The sequence below is a fragment of the Tursiops truncatus genome, chromosome 9 (genome assembly GCF_011762595.2).
Source record: "Tursiops truncatus isolate mTurTru1 chromosome 9, mTurTru1.mat.Y, whole genome shotgun sequence".
In the NCBI taxonomy this organism is placed as follows: domain Eukaryota; kingdom Metazoa; phylum Chordata; class Mammalia; order Artiodactyla; family Delphinidae; genus Tursiops; species Tursiops truncatus.
Window position 1 is genome coordinate 63930652 of NC_047042.1, and position 13049 is coordinate 63943700.

The 13049-nt window shown below is 38.0% G+C and overlaps 1 protein-coding gene and 1 non-coding gene across 4 annotated transcripts in view; one reads left to right on the forward strand and one right to left on the reverse strand.

Annotated features, from left to right (window-relative positions):
• Positions 1 to 13049, reverse strand: part of HERPUD2 (HERPUD family member 2) — a 42110-nt gene that overhangs the window by 23281 nt on the left and 5780 nt on the right. Inside the window, exon 1 of one of the 3 annotated variants that reach the window (XM_073809823.1) lies at positions 1518 to 1692. The exons of 1 other annotated variant lie outside the window; for it this stretch is intronic. In XM_073809823.1, the coding sequence (XP_073665924.1) occupies positions 1518 to 1641 (124 nt within the window). In that variant the 5' untranslated portion in view covers positions 1642 to 1692. Of the gene's footprint in view, positions 1 to 1517; positions 1693 to 13049 lie in introns of those variants that run through there. One more of the 3 variants, XM_019925549.3, reaches the window with a different exon arrangement.
• Positions 6221 to 6327, forward strand: LOC117313672 (U6 spliceosomal RNA). Its single transcript, XR_004528257.1, has one exon. It is a non-coding gene; the product is annotated as a U6 spliceosomal RNA (small nuclear RNA).

Consider the following 13049-nt stretch of genomic DNA (forward strand, 5'->3'; position numbering starts at 1 on the left):
CTGAAAAGTGAGGGCAATAATAGTACCTATTTCACAGGGATGAATTTTCACAACACTGAAAATGCACACAAACCTCTAAGAACAGGGCAGAACACCTAGTAAACATTCAATTAGCATGTGATACTAATCTCTAATACCTGCTTCTCTTACATCATGCTGTTTCCTGAGGATCTAATGAGAGATTATGTGAAAGTATTGATAAGTTGTATGACTAATAGCAGACTATCTTCATTATGTATAAGAACATGATTAGGACACTACTAAATAGGTTTGGTTAAAGTTGCAATAACTATCAGTTTTAATGACTAAAAAAGCAAGCCCTAATCCATGTTTGAAGAGCTTTCAAAAATCAGTTTAAAATGACATTTATAAATAACAAAAGGAAAGCTTTTAATTAATTTTAGCTTCTCTAAACAGAGAGAAAAGTAATTTGACATTGGTAAAAAGAAGTCCATGTCCAAAACATAAGTTACTTACCTTCGGATTTTTAGTGAAAGGATGTATTGGGTGCTAAGATGAAAGAAGTATTTACCAACTACTGCTTCAAAATGTAAGAAATCTATATATATTACCTGCTTTCTACATAGGTAACTTCCATTTTACTATTAAACTGTAATGGTAATGGAATTAATCATGTACTTTATCACAAGTATCACTTTTAAACAACATGGGGCATAAAAATATGCTATAACACTCATTATTTTGGACTATTGACAAATATATATATATATATATATAAATTAAGTACAATGGCAATCAACTTAGACAGTTTACTCCCGTAATTATTTAGTAGGTAAGTTTAAAACAATTTTTTTTTCACAGAAACAATACAGATCACCATCAGTCAGCAACCTCACAGATTCCAGAAGCCCATGCTTGAAAAACTTAACCATACAAATTAAACATATTTAGTATGATCACTTAGTTTAAAATGCAGGTACTAAATCTCATGAGAGTCAGCTACAAAGTAATCATCCTGTTATTTATATTGATAATTTTTACATCAAGATAAAATTAAAGATGTTGGAGATTGGTTCAGGATGGCAGAGTAGAAGGACGCATGCTCACTCCCTCTTACGAGAGCACTGGAATCACAACTAACTGCTGAACAATCATCCACAGGAAGACACTGGGAACTCACCAAAAAAGACACCCCACATCCAAAGACAAAGGAGAAGCCACAATGAGATGGTAGGAAGGGCGCAACCACAATAAAATCAAACCCCGTGACTGCTGGGTGGGTGACTCACAGACTGGAGAACACTTAAAACACAGAAGTCCACCCACTGGAGTGAAGGTTCTGAGTCCCATGTCAGGCTTCCGAAGCTGAGGGTCCGGCAATGGGGGTAGGAATTCCTACAGAATCAGACTTTGAAGGCTAGGAGGATTTGATTGCAGGACTTAACAGGACTGGGGGAAACAAAGACTCCACTCTTGGAGGGCACACACAAAATAGTGTGCGCATCGGGACCCAGGGGAAGGGGCAGTGACCCCAGAGGAGACAGAACCAGACCTACCTGCTAGTGTAGGACGGTCTCCTGCAGAGGTGGGGGTGGCTGTGGCTCGCCATGAAGACAAGGACATGGGCAGCAGAAGTTCTGGGAAGTACTCCTTGGCGTGAGCCCACCCAGAGTCTGCCATTAGCCCCACCAAAGAGCCAGGTAGGCTCCAGGGCTGGGTTGCCTCAAGCCAAACAACCAACAGGGAGGGAACCCAGCCCCACCCATCAGCAGACAAGTTTTACTTGTCTTTACAGACAAGTTTTACTGACCTCTGCCCACCAAAGCAACAATCACCTCTACCCACCACCAGTCCCTCCCATCAGGAAGCTTGCATAAGCCTCTTAGATAGCCTCAGACACCAGAGGACAGACAGCAGAAAGAAGAACTACAATTCTGCAGCCTGTGGAAGCAAAACCACATGCACAGAAAGATAAACAAAATGAAAAGGCAGAGGACTTTGTACCAATGATGAAGGAACAAGATGAAGGAACAAGATGAAGGAACAAGACAAAACCCCAGAAAAACAACTAAATGAAGTGGAGATAGGCAACCTTCCAGAAAAAGAATTCAGAGTAATGATAGTGAAGATGATCCAGGACCTCAGGAAAAGAATGGAGGCAAAGACCAGAAGATGCAAGAAATGTTTAACAAAGACCTAGAAGAATTAAAGAACAAACAAACAGAGATGAACAATACAATAACTGAAATGAAAAATACACTCGAAGGAATCAATAGCAGAATAACTGAGGCGGAAGAACGGATGAGTGACCTGGAAGACAGAATGGTGGAATTCACTGCCATGGAACAGAATAAAGAAAAAAGAATAAAAAGAAATGAAGAAAGCCTATGAGACCTCTGGGACTACATTAAACGCAAGAACATTCACATTAGAGGGGTCCCAGAAGGAGAAGAGAAAGAGAAAGGACGCGATAAAATATCTGAAGAGATTATAGTCGAAAACTTCTCTAACATGGGAATGGAAATAGCCAGCCAAATTCAGGAAGCACAGAGAGTCCCAGGCAGGATAAACCCAAGGAGAAACACGCTGAGACACACAGTAATCAAATTGACAAAAATTAAAGACAAAGAAAAATTACTGAAAGCAACAAGGGAAAAATGACAAATAACATCAAGGGAACTCCCATAAGGTTAACAGCTTATTTCTCAGCAGAAACTCTACAAGCCGGAAGGGAGTGGCACAGTATATTTAAAGTGATGAAAGGGAAGAACCTACAACCAACAACACTCTACCGGCAAGGATCTCATTCAGTCAACAGAGAAATCAACAGCTTTACTGACAAGCAAAAGCTAAGAGAATTCAGCACCACCAAACCAGCTCTACAACAAATGCTAAAGGAACTTCTCTAAGTGGGAAACACAAGAGAAGAAAACGACCTACAAAAACAAACCCATAACAATTAAGAAAATGGTAACAGGAACATATATATCGATAATTACCTTAAATGTGAATGGATTAAATGCTCCAACCAAAAGACACAGTCTCGCTGAATGGATACAAAAACAAGACCCATATATAAGCTGTCTACAAGAGACCGACTTCAGACCTAGGGACACATACAGACTGAAAGTGAGGGGATGGAAAAAGATATTCCATGCAAATGGAAATCAAAAGAAAGCTGGAGTGGCAATACTCCTATCAGGTAAAATAGACTTTAGAAAAAAGAATGTTACAAGAGACAAGGAAGGACACTATATAATGATCAAGGGATCAATCCAAGAAGAAGATATAACAAATATATATGCACCCAACATAGGAGCACCTCAATACATAAGGCAACTGCTAACAGCTATAAAAGAGGAAATCGACAGTAACACAATAATAGTGGGGGACTTTTAACACCTCACTTAAAACCAATGGACAGATCAGTGAAACTGAAAATTACTAAGAAAACACAAGCTTTAAATGACACAACAGACCAGACAGATTTAATTGATATTTATAGGACATTCCATCAAAACACAACAGATTACACTTTCTTCTCAAGTGCACATGGAGCATTCTCCAAGATAGAACACATCTTGGGTCACATATTAAGCCTCGGTAAATTTAAGAAAACTGAAATCATATCAAGCATCTTTACCGACCACACGCTATGAGATTAGACATCAATTACAGGAGAAACAAACGTAAAAAACACAAACACGCAGAGGCTAAACAGTACGTTACTAAATAACCAAGAAATCACTGAAGAAATCAAAGAGGAAACCAAAAAATACCTAGAGACAAATGACAACGAAAACATGACAATCCAAAACCTATGGGATGCAGCAAAAGCAGTTGTAAGAGGGAAGTTTAGAGCAACAAGCCTACCTCAAGAAACAAGAAAAATCTCAAATAAACAATCTAACCTTACACCTAAAGGAACTAGAGAAAGAACAAACAAAACCCACAGTTAGTAGAAAGAAAGAAATCATAAAGATCAGAGCAGAAATAAATGAAATAGAAACCAAAAAATAAGAGCAAAGATCAAAGATCAATAAAACTAGAAGCTGGTTCTTTGAGTAGATAAACAAAATTGATAAACCTTTAGACAGTCTCACCAAGAAAAAGAGGGAGAGGACTCAAATCAATAAAATTAGAAATGAAAAAGGAAGAGTTACAATGGACACTGCAGAAATACAAAGCATTCTAAGAGACTACTACAAGCAACTCTATGCCAATAAAATGGACAACCTGGAAGAAATGAACAAATTCTTAGAAAGGTATAACCTTCCGAGACTGAACCAGGAAGAAATAGAAAACATGAACAGACCAATCACAAGTAATGAAATTGAAACTGTGATTAAAAATCTTGCAACAAACAAAAGTCCAGGACCAGATGGCTTCACAGGTGAATTCTATCAAACATTTAGAGAAGAGTTAACACCCAGCCTTCTCAAACTCTTCCAAAAAATTGCAAAGGAAGGAACGCTCCCAAACTCATTCTATGAGGTCACTATCACCCTGATACCAAAACCAGACAAAGATACCTCAAAAAAGAAAATTACAGACCAATATCACTGATGAATATAGAATCAAAAATCCTCAACAAAATACTAGCAAACAGAATCCAACACACATTAAAAAGATCATACACCATGATCAAGTAGGATTTGTGCCAGGGATGCAAGGATTCTTCAATATATGCAAATCAATCAATGTGATACACCATATTAACAAAATGAAGAAGAAAAACCATATGATCATCTCAATGGATGCAGAAAAAGCTTTTGACAAAATTCAACACCCATTTATGATAAAAACTCTCCAGAAAGTGGGCACAGAGGGAACCTACCTCAACATCATTTCATCATTTTCAATGGTGAAAAACTGAAAGCATTTCCTCTAAGATCAGGAACAAGACAAGGATGTCCACTCTTGCCACTTATTCAACATAGTTTTGGAAGTCCTAGCCACGGCAATCAGAGAAGAAAAAGAAATAAAAGGAATACAAATTGGAAAAGAAGAAAAACTGTCAGTGTTTGCAGATGACATGATACTATACATAGAGAATCCTAAGGATGACACCAGAAAACTACTAGAGCTGATCAATGAATTTGGTAAAGTTGCAGGATACAAAATTAATGCACAGAAATCTCTTGCATTCCTATACACTAATGACGAAAAATCTGAAAGAGAAATTAAGGATACACTCCCATTTACCACTGCAACAAAAACAATAAAATACCTAGGAATAAACCTACCTAAGGAGACAAAAGACCTATATGTAGAAAACTATAAGACACTGTTGAAAGAAATTGAAGATGATGCAAACAGATGGAGAGATATACCATATTCTTGGATTGGAAGAATCAATATTGTGAAAATGACTCTACTACTCAAAGCAATCTACAGATTCAATGCAATCCCTATCAAATTACCAATGGCATTTTTACAGAACTAGAACAAAAAGTCTTAAAATTTGTATGGAGTCACAAAAGACCCCAAATAGCCAAAGCAGTCTTGAGGGAAAAAAACGTAGCTGGAGGAATCAGACTCCCTGACTTCAGAGTATACTACAAAGCTACAGTAATCAAGACAGTATGGTACTGGCACAAAAAAAGAAATGTAGGTCAATGGAACAGGATAGAAAGCCCAGAGATAAACCCATGCACCTATGGTCAACTAATCTATGACAAAAGAGGCAAGGATATACAATGGAGAAAAGACAGTCACTTCAATAAGCGGTGCTGGGAAAGCTGGACTGCTATATGTAAAAGAATGAAATTAGAACACTCCCTAACACCATACACAAAAATAAACTCAAAATGGATTAGAGACCTAAATGTAAGACAGGACACTCTAAAACTCTTAGAGGATAACATATGAAGAACACTCTGACATAAATCACAGCAAGATCTTTCTTGATCCACCCTCTAGAGTGATGGAAATAAAAACAAAAATAAACAAATGGGACCTTATGCAACTTAAAAGCTTTTGCAAAGCCAAGGAAACTACAAACAAGAGGAGAAGACAGCCCTCAGAATGGGAGAAAATATTTGCAAATGAATCAACGGACAAAGGATTAATCTCCAAAATATATAAACAGTTCATGCAGCTCAGTGTTAAAAAAACAAACAAACCAATCAAAAAATGGGCAAAAGACCTACCTAAATACACATTTCTCCAAAGAAGCCATACAGATGGCCAAGAAGCACATGAATAGCTGCTCAACATCACTAATTATTAGAGAAAAGCAAATCAAAACTACAGTGAGGTGCTCGCTTCGGCAGCACATATACTAAAATTGGAACGATACAGAGAAGATTAGCATGGCCCCTGCGCAAGGATGACACGCAAATTCGTGAAGTGTTCCATATTTAAAAAAAAAAAAAAAAAAAAAAACTACAGTGAGGTATCACCTCACACCAGTTAGAATGGGCATCCTCAGAAAATCTACAAACAACAAATGCTGGAGGGGGTGTGGAGAAAAGGGAACCCTCTTGCACTGTTGGCAGGAATGTAAATTGATGCAGCCACTATGGAGAACAGTATGGAGGTTCCTTAAAAAACTACAACTAGAACTACCATATGACCCAGCAATCCCACTACTGGGCATATACCCAGAGAAAACCATAATTCAAAAAGACACATGCACCCCAGTGTTCACTGCAGCACTATTTACAATAGCCAGGTCATGGAAGCAACCTAAATGCCCATCGACAGACGAATGGATAATGAAGATGTGGTACATTATTCAATGGAATATTACTCAGCCATAAAATGGAACGAAATTAGGTCATTTGTAGAGACGTGGATGGATCTAGAGACTGTCATACAGAGTGAAGTAAGTCAGAAAGAGAAAAACAAATATTGTATATTAACACATATATGTGGAACCTAGAAAAATGGTACAGATGAACCGGATTGCAGGGCAGAAACAGAGACACAGATGTAGAGAACAAATGTATGGACACCAAGGGGGGAAAGTGGCAGGGGTGGTGTGATGAACTGGGAGATTGGGATTGGCATGTATACACTGATGTGTATATAATGGATGACTAATAAGAACCTGCTGTATAAAAAAATAAATTTTAAAAAAAATTAAAGATTTTGAAAATTCCTAGTCCTAAAACTATGAATCCCAGTTTCAGAAATACAAATACTCATCAAACCTTTAAACCTAATAGCACATAATCTATTTAACCCAAAATATAGCCAATTGAAATAGCATTACTACAAGCCCAGAGGCTGATAATCCCTTTTCCCCATGTCCTAGTTTTTTAAAGCCTATACCCACTCAACAGAAAAGCTGGGCAATGGCTAAGCAAGTCCCTCAGCAGGATGAGGAAACAGCATGACCAACAGCACCCTGCAAAAGGTTTGCAAGAAGAAAAGACCACAGCATTCACCATTTGCACCTCTGGAAGAGCAATCAAGGTTTAGAAAATCCATTAAGAGGCATTTGTACATTTCATTCATATCTTTAGCCACTGTCCCTCTCCAGTGTCTTTTGCTAACTTTTCCATCCAATTCTAGAATTTAAGGAAGCTTCTTCAGCTAAGATGCAAATTTGCTTTTCTATCCAAGGCCTTTCGCTCCCTCTCAGACCCAGATCCAGATATCCAACTGCTTGTTAGACATCTTACACTTTCAAATATCTTTTTTTTTTTTTGGCCGCGCCAGGCAGCATGCGGGATCTTAGTTCTTGGACCGGGGATCATACCCAGGCCCCTTGCAGTGGAAACACGTAGTCTTAACCATTGGACCACCAGGGAATCTCCACCTTCAGATATCTTAATAGGCAACTCAATATCAAAACATCTACAGTGGTTCTCAAGTCTTGGTTACCCAGATCTTTCCTCTTGCTTGTTCCCTATTCCGTAACAACTTGCCACCAGTTGTTTAAGCCAAAAATCTGGGCATTATCCTCAATTTTTCTCTCACCTTGTCTAACATATCTAACCACCAGCAAATCTTACGGACTCTATCTCCAGAAGTCCCTCTAAGTCCATTTCTTTCCATCTCTATTGCCATTACCCTAACCTAACACCACCTTTCCTGAACTTCTGTAATAGCTTCTTAACTGGTCTTCACACTGTGTTCTACAGTCAGTAAATAGAGTGATCTTTTAAAAATGTGAATCACTCCTGTGACTCTCTAATGGATTCCTACCACTCTGGATTGAATTCTAATTCCACACCATAACCAGATGGTCCCAGCAGATCTGGTTTCTCTCTCTTTCCAACCTCCTCTGATCATAATCTTTCCTCCTCACTCACTAGCCAAACTGGCATTCACTTAGATCCCCAAATATGCCAAGTTCCTCCCCAACTCAGACATCCTACCTGCAACAGTCTCTCCCAGCTCTCGCAGGGCTAGCTCTTAACCATCTTTTGGGTCTTAGCTTTAAAGTGACCTCCTCAGAGAGGTCTTATCTGATTTACAAATTTAAAGTAGAGTATTTCCTTTCACACACCCGGTTAGTTTCCTTCATAACACAAGCCATAATCTGTAATTACCTGCACGTTTATTTCCCTAAGTGGTATATGAGTGCCAAGAATAAACGAGGGTCCATATCTGTCTAGCTCATCCCCTTACTCCCAGAGCCTAGCACTGTGTCCTGCAGAGTAGATGCTAAATGCCAATTTATTAAATGAAGTGTTATGAGTCCAAAAGGGCTTACACAGATTTGGAAGACACACTTACTTGAAGTTCATTATATCAGTTATTTTACATGTAATCATTAAGAATGGAAATGAAGTATTTAGTCTGTGAACCACAATACTAGTTTAAAACACTTGCTGGTGCTAAATTCATTTGGTTCATTTCTGCAAATGGTACTGATATTAGCATATTATTATACTATTGAAGGAGCAATCATATGTTAGTATCTTAGTATTAACTTTACTCTAAATTAATAGTCAACTTCAAGTAAACTTGTATCTTTTCACAGCAAGGGGACATCAATTTTCAAAAAAGCAGAATATAACAAAATTACATGGTACTCCCCGAAAATACGTGAAGCAAAAACAAGTGTGGATGAGGATGTGAAGAAAGTAGAACTCTCATACATTGCTGGTGGGAATGTAAAATGGAACAGCCTCTGGAAAAGCTTGGGAGTTCCTCAGAACGCCACCATATGACTCAGTATACATCCAATTCCATTCCTAGGTGTATACCAAAGAGAACTGAAAACAACAAATCCACACAAAAACCTGTAAAGGAATGTGCACAGCAGCATTATTCATAATAGCCAAATAGTCGAAACAACTCATATGCTTTGATGAACGGATAAACAAAATGTGACATTTACATATAATGGAATATTATTGGGCCATAAAAAGTAATGACGAACTGATACATGTTATAACACGAATGAACCTTGTAAACATTATGCTAAGTGAAAGAAGCCAGACATAAAAGGCCATATATATTACAGTTAGATTTATGTGAAATTTTCAGAATAGGTGAATACATATAGACAAAAAGTAGATCACTGGTTACCAAGGACTGGGGGACAGAGAATGGGGAGTGACTGCTAATGAGTATGGGGTGATAAAAATGTTCTGGAATTAGACAGTGGTGATGATTGTACAAATTTGTGAACTACTAAAAACCACTGAGTTGTACACATTAAAGGGCAAACTTTATAGTATGTGAATTATACCTTAATTTTAAAAATTGTTGCTTTAAATTGAATATTCAAATATCTTCAGATAATCAGAAGTAAAAGGAAAAAGAATTCTTTAATTTTACTTTGGGTGAAAACAGAGAAAAAGTTTTCATGTGCATAAATTAAGTAAGAAAATTTGAAATTTTTTCTACTAAAAAAATTAGTGAAAAAATTCAGTTTAAATATCAGTGAATTTAATTTAAATATCTGGAAAACCAGTGGTTAGACATGATAACAAACCACACAATAATCAACTGAATTTTCAAGTGGTTTGGATTATAATCTACAATATTAGGAAAATAACAGATTTTGAGATCTAAATTCAAATTCAGTTTAACTTGTAAAAGTGACACAATTTTATTTATCCAGACCTACTAACAGTATTTTATTTTATATTTTTTTGCGGTACGCGGGCCTCTCACTGTTGTGGCCTCTCCCATTGCGGAGCACAGGCTCCGGATGCGCTGGCTCAGCAGCCATGGCTCACGGGCCCAGCCGCTCCGCAGCATGTGGGATCTTCCCGGACCAGGGCATGAACCCGTGTCCCCTGCATCAGCAGGCGGACTCTCAACCACTGCGCCACCAGGGAAGCCCCTAACAGTATTTTTTACCTTGATGAAAAATCCATTTCTGTATTAGTTAGGGTAGTAATGCTAGCTGCTATAATGAACCTCAAGATCTCAGTAGCTTAACACAATAAAAGTTCATTTTCCTCTCAATAAAAAATGTTACATGGTATCCTTTAAATATAAGAATTCAGAAGACTCAGGATTGGAAAATCTAAAATGAAGTACTAATTAAATTGTCAATGAAAATTTTCTTCTGTTAAGATACTGGCTACACAGATTAACATATAAATATACTTGACTACCTCTGTTAACAACACCACCATTCTTCCTGTTGCTCACATCCTACATCCAATAGTCAGCAAATCTTAATAGGTACAGTACTTTACCATCTCCCCTGCTCCACCCTAGACGAAGCCTGGTGATATATGGTAGAGCAGAGGCAGCTAAATTACCAAGTTGGAAACATTCTGTTGGCACTCTGAGTAGCCCAGAGACAAAACTATACCACTCCAAATAAACAGCTGCTTAACCAGCTGGCCCAAAAACTCTGCTACCCACTTAACAGAGGTTGCTAAAAACCAAGGTGAGGAAAGCTCACCTGCTAGTATAATATGCAAAAATAAATCCTAAACTGGGGAAAGATGTTTTCTTTCTAAAAGGTTTACATATATTTTATCTAAAGTGTCTGACTTTTTAATGTTTATTTAACTAGACAGCAAAAACAGATAAAATACCATGTATCCCTAATGCACTTAAAATATTCACAAGAGTCTAAGAGATGAGTTTACAAACCGAACAATACTCTTATATTTCTGGAAAGTCACCTAGTTGGTATCAAAAGATTAGATTTTTTACGTGAAGGACTAAATGGGTCTTTCATAATTATGAATGGCTTAAAAAAATCATGTCCTTAGTATATCCAACTTCAACATAATTAAATAGCTCAGTAAAAGCAACGGTTAACTTACATATTAGTGCAAAGAACTACAGCCCAATTTCTTTTAAAGTGGTAATTATTAACATTTCAGTTCTTATATACAGTTCAGCCATAAGTGTCAAACAGCTTTAAAGACCTGGTTCTCTGCACAACATATCGTTTCTGTGGGAAATGAATCCAGTGAATTTGTACTGAACATATCTCCCTCCCACTCCCACCTAAATCCACCCAATCTAAAGCCTCAGGAAATTCAGAAACATGTAAATGCAAGCAGAGCTTACCCAAACTGCCTCTACCTCTTATGCCCTTGCAACAACAGTAAACAAAACCAGCTTACAGAGCTTACACAACAATTTCCTCTGGAACTCCAAAGGGACATTCCCTGCTTAGCTGTTTCTACTGACAGGCCAAATCAGGTATACATACAACAGAGATGCCAAAATACATGACTGCTATGGTTCATACAAACAAGCAGGAAATGTGAAAAGATAGGGCAAAGCAATGTACTTGGAAGTCTTAAGATATTATGTTCCCATACCTTCCCTATAATTTATCAAAATAAAAATAACCACACACTAAGCTGACATGCATTAGAATGGTATTAAGACTGTGTTACCCATTCATCTGTAGCCTTTAGATGACAACCCATCTAAACACACACGCCTTTTTACAGTCCACTTACTTCTTTTTAATTTGCAAGTATATAACTGAGCTGGCCAAATCCCTAAATGCCTTTCTTCATCTTATTATATATAACCATCATATGGTTAAGACCTGAGGCTTGCCAAGTCAGACCAACCTGGGTACAAATTCCGATTCTACTACCTAAAGTTCTATGACCTTGGGCAAAAAAATCACTAAGCCTCAGTTTCCTCATCTATAAAACAGAGCTGATAACAGAACTCACAGCGTAAGCTGTCTATGAAGAATAAGTATGATAAACATATAAAGTGCTTACCAGAATGCCTGGTATACATAGCAACCTCTTAGTAAACGGCAGTTTAAAATCACAGCACCAAATATGACAGTTAAGTAAAAGCATTTAGGGGCTTCCCTGGTGGCAGAGTGGTTGAGAATCCTCCTGCCAATGCAGGGAACATGGGTTCGAGTCCTGGTCCAGGAAGATCCCACTTGCCGCGGAGCAACTAAGTCCATGCGCCACAACTACTGAGCCTGTGCTCTAGAGCCCGCAAGCCACAACTACTGAGCCTGTGCTCTAGAGCCTGTGAGCCACAACTACTGAAACCCGTGCGCCTAGAGTCCGTGCTCCGCAACAAGAGAAGCCACTGCAATGAGAAGCCCACGCACCGCAATGAAGAGTAGCCCCCGCTCGCCGCAACTAGAGAAAGCCCATGCGCAGCAACAAAGACCCAACACAGCCAAAAGTAAATAAATAATTTTTTTAAAAAATCATTTTTAAAAAAAGCATTTAAGACCATCAAATCAATATCTATTATGTGTGGGAATTCCCTGGTGGTCCAGTGGTTAGGACTCCATGCTCTCACTGTTGAGGACCTGAGTTCAATCCCTGATGGGGGAACTAAGTTCCCACAAGCAGCGCAGCGCAGCCAAAAACAAAATTATTATGTAAAGGAGAGAAACTTAAAGTTCTAAAAAAATCCTATTTTTAAAAGCACTGATGCATGATTAAACAAAACATTACCTTCGCAGTACTGTTATTTTCCAAAAAACACATTAGAAAAAGGCAAGGAGTTAAACAAAACAAATTTCAGTCAGCACTCATTTTAACTTTCCATCAACCTTTGACAAGAGTCTTATAAAACAAAAATTATTTGTGTGTGTGGATTATAGCCCCTTTAAGTCAACAGTTCTGAGGTGGTTAAGCAAGCAAATTTTAAAACTGACCTGCTTACTTATGCTAAGTGAAGTAAGTCAGACAGAGATAAATACTGTATGATATCAC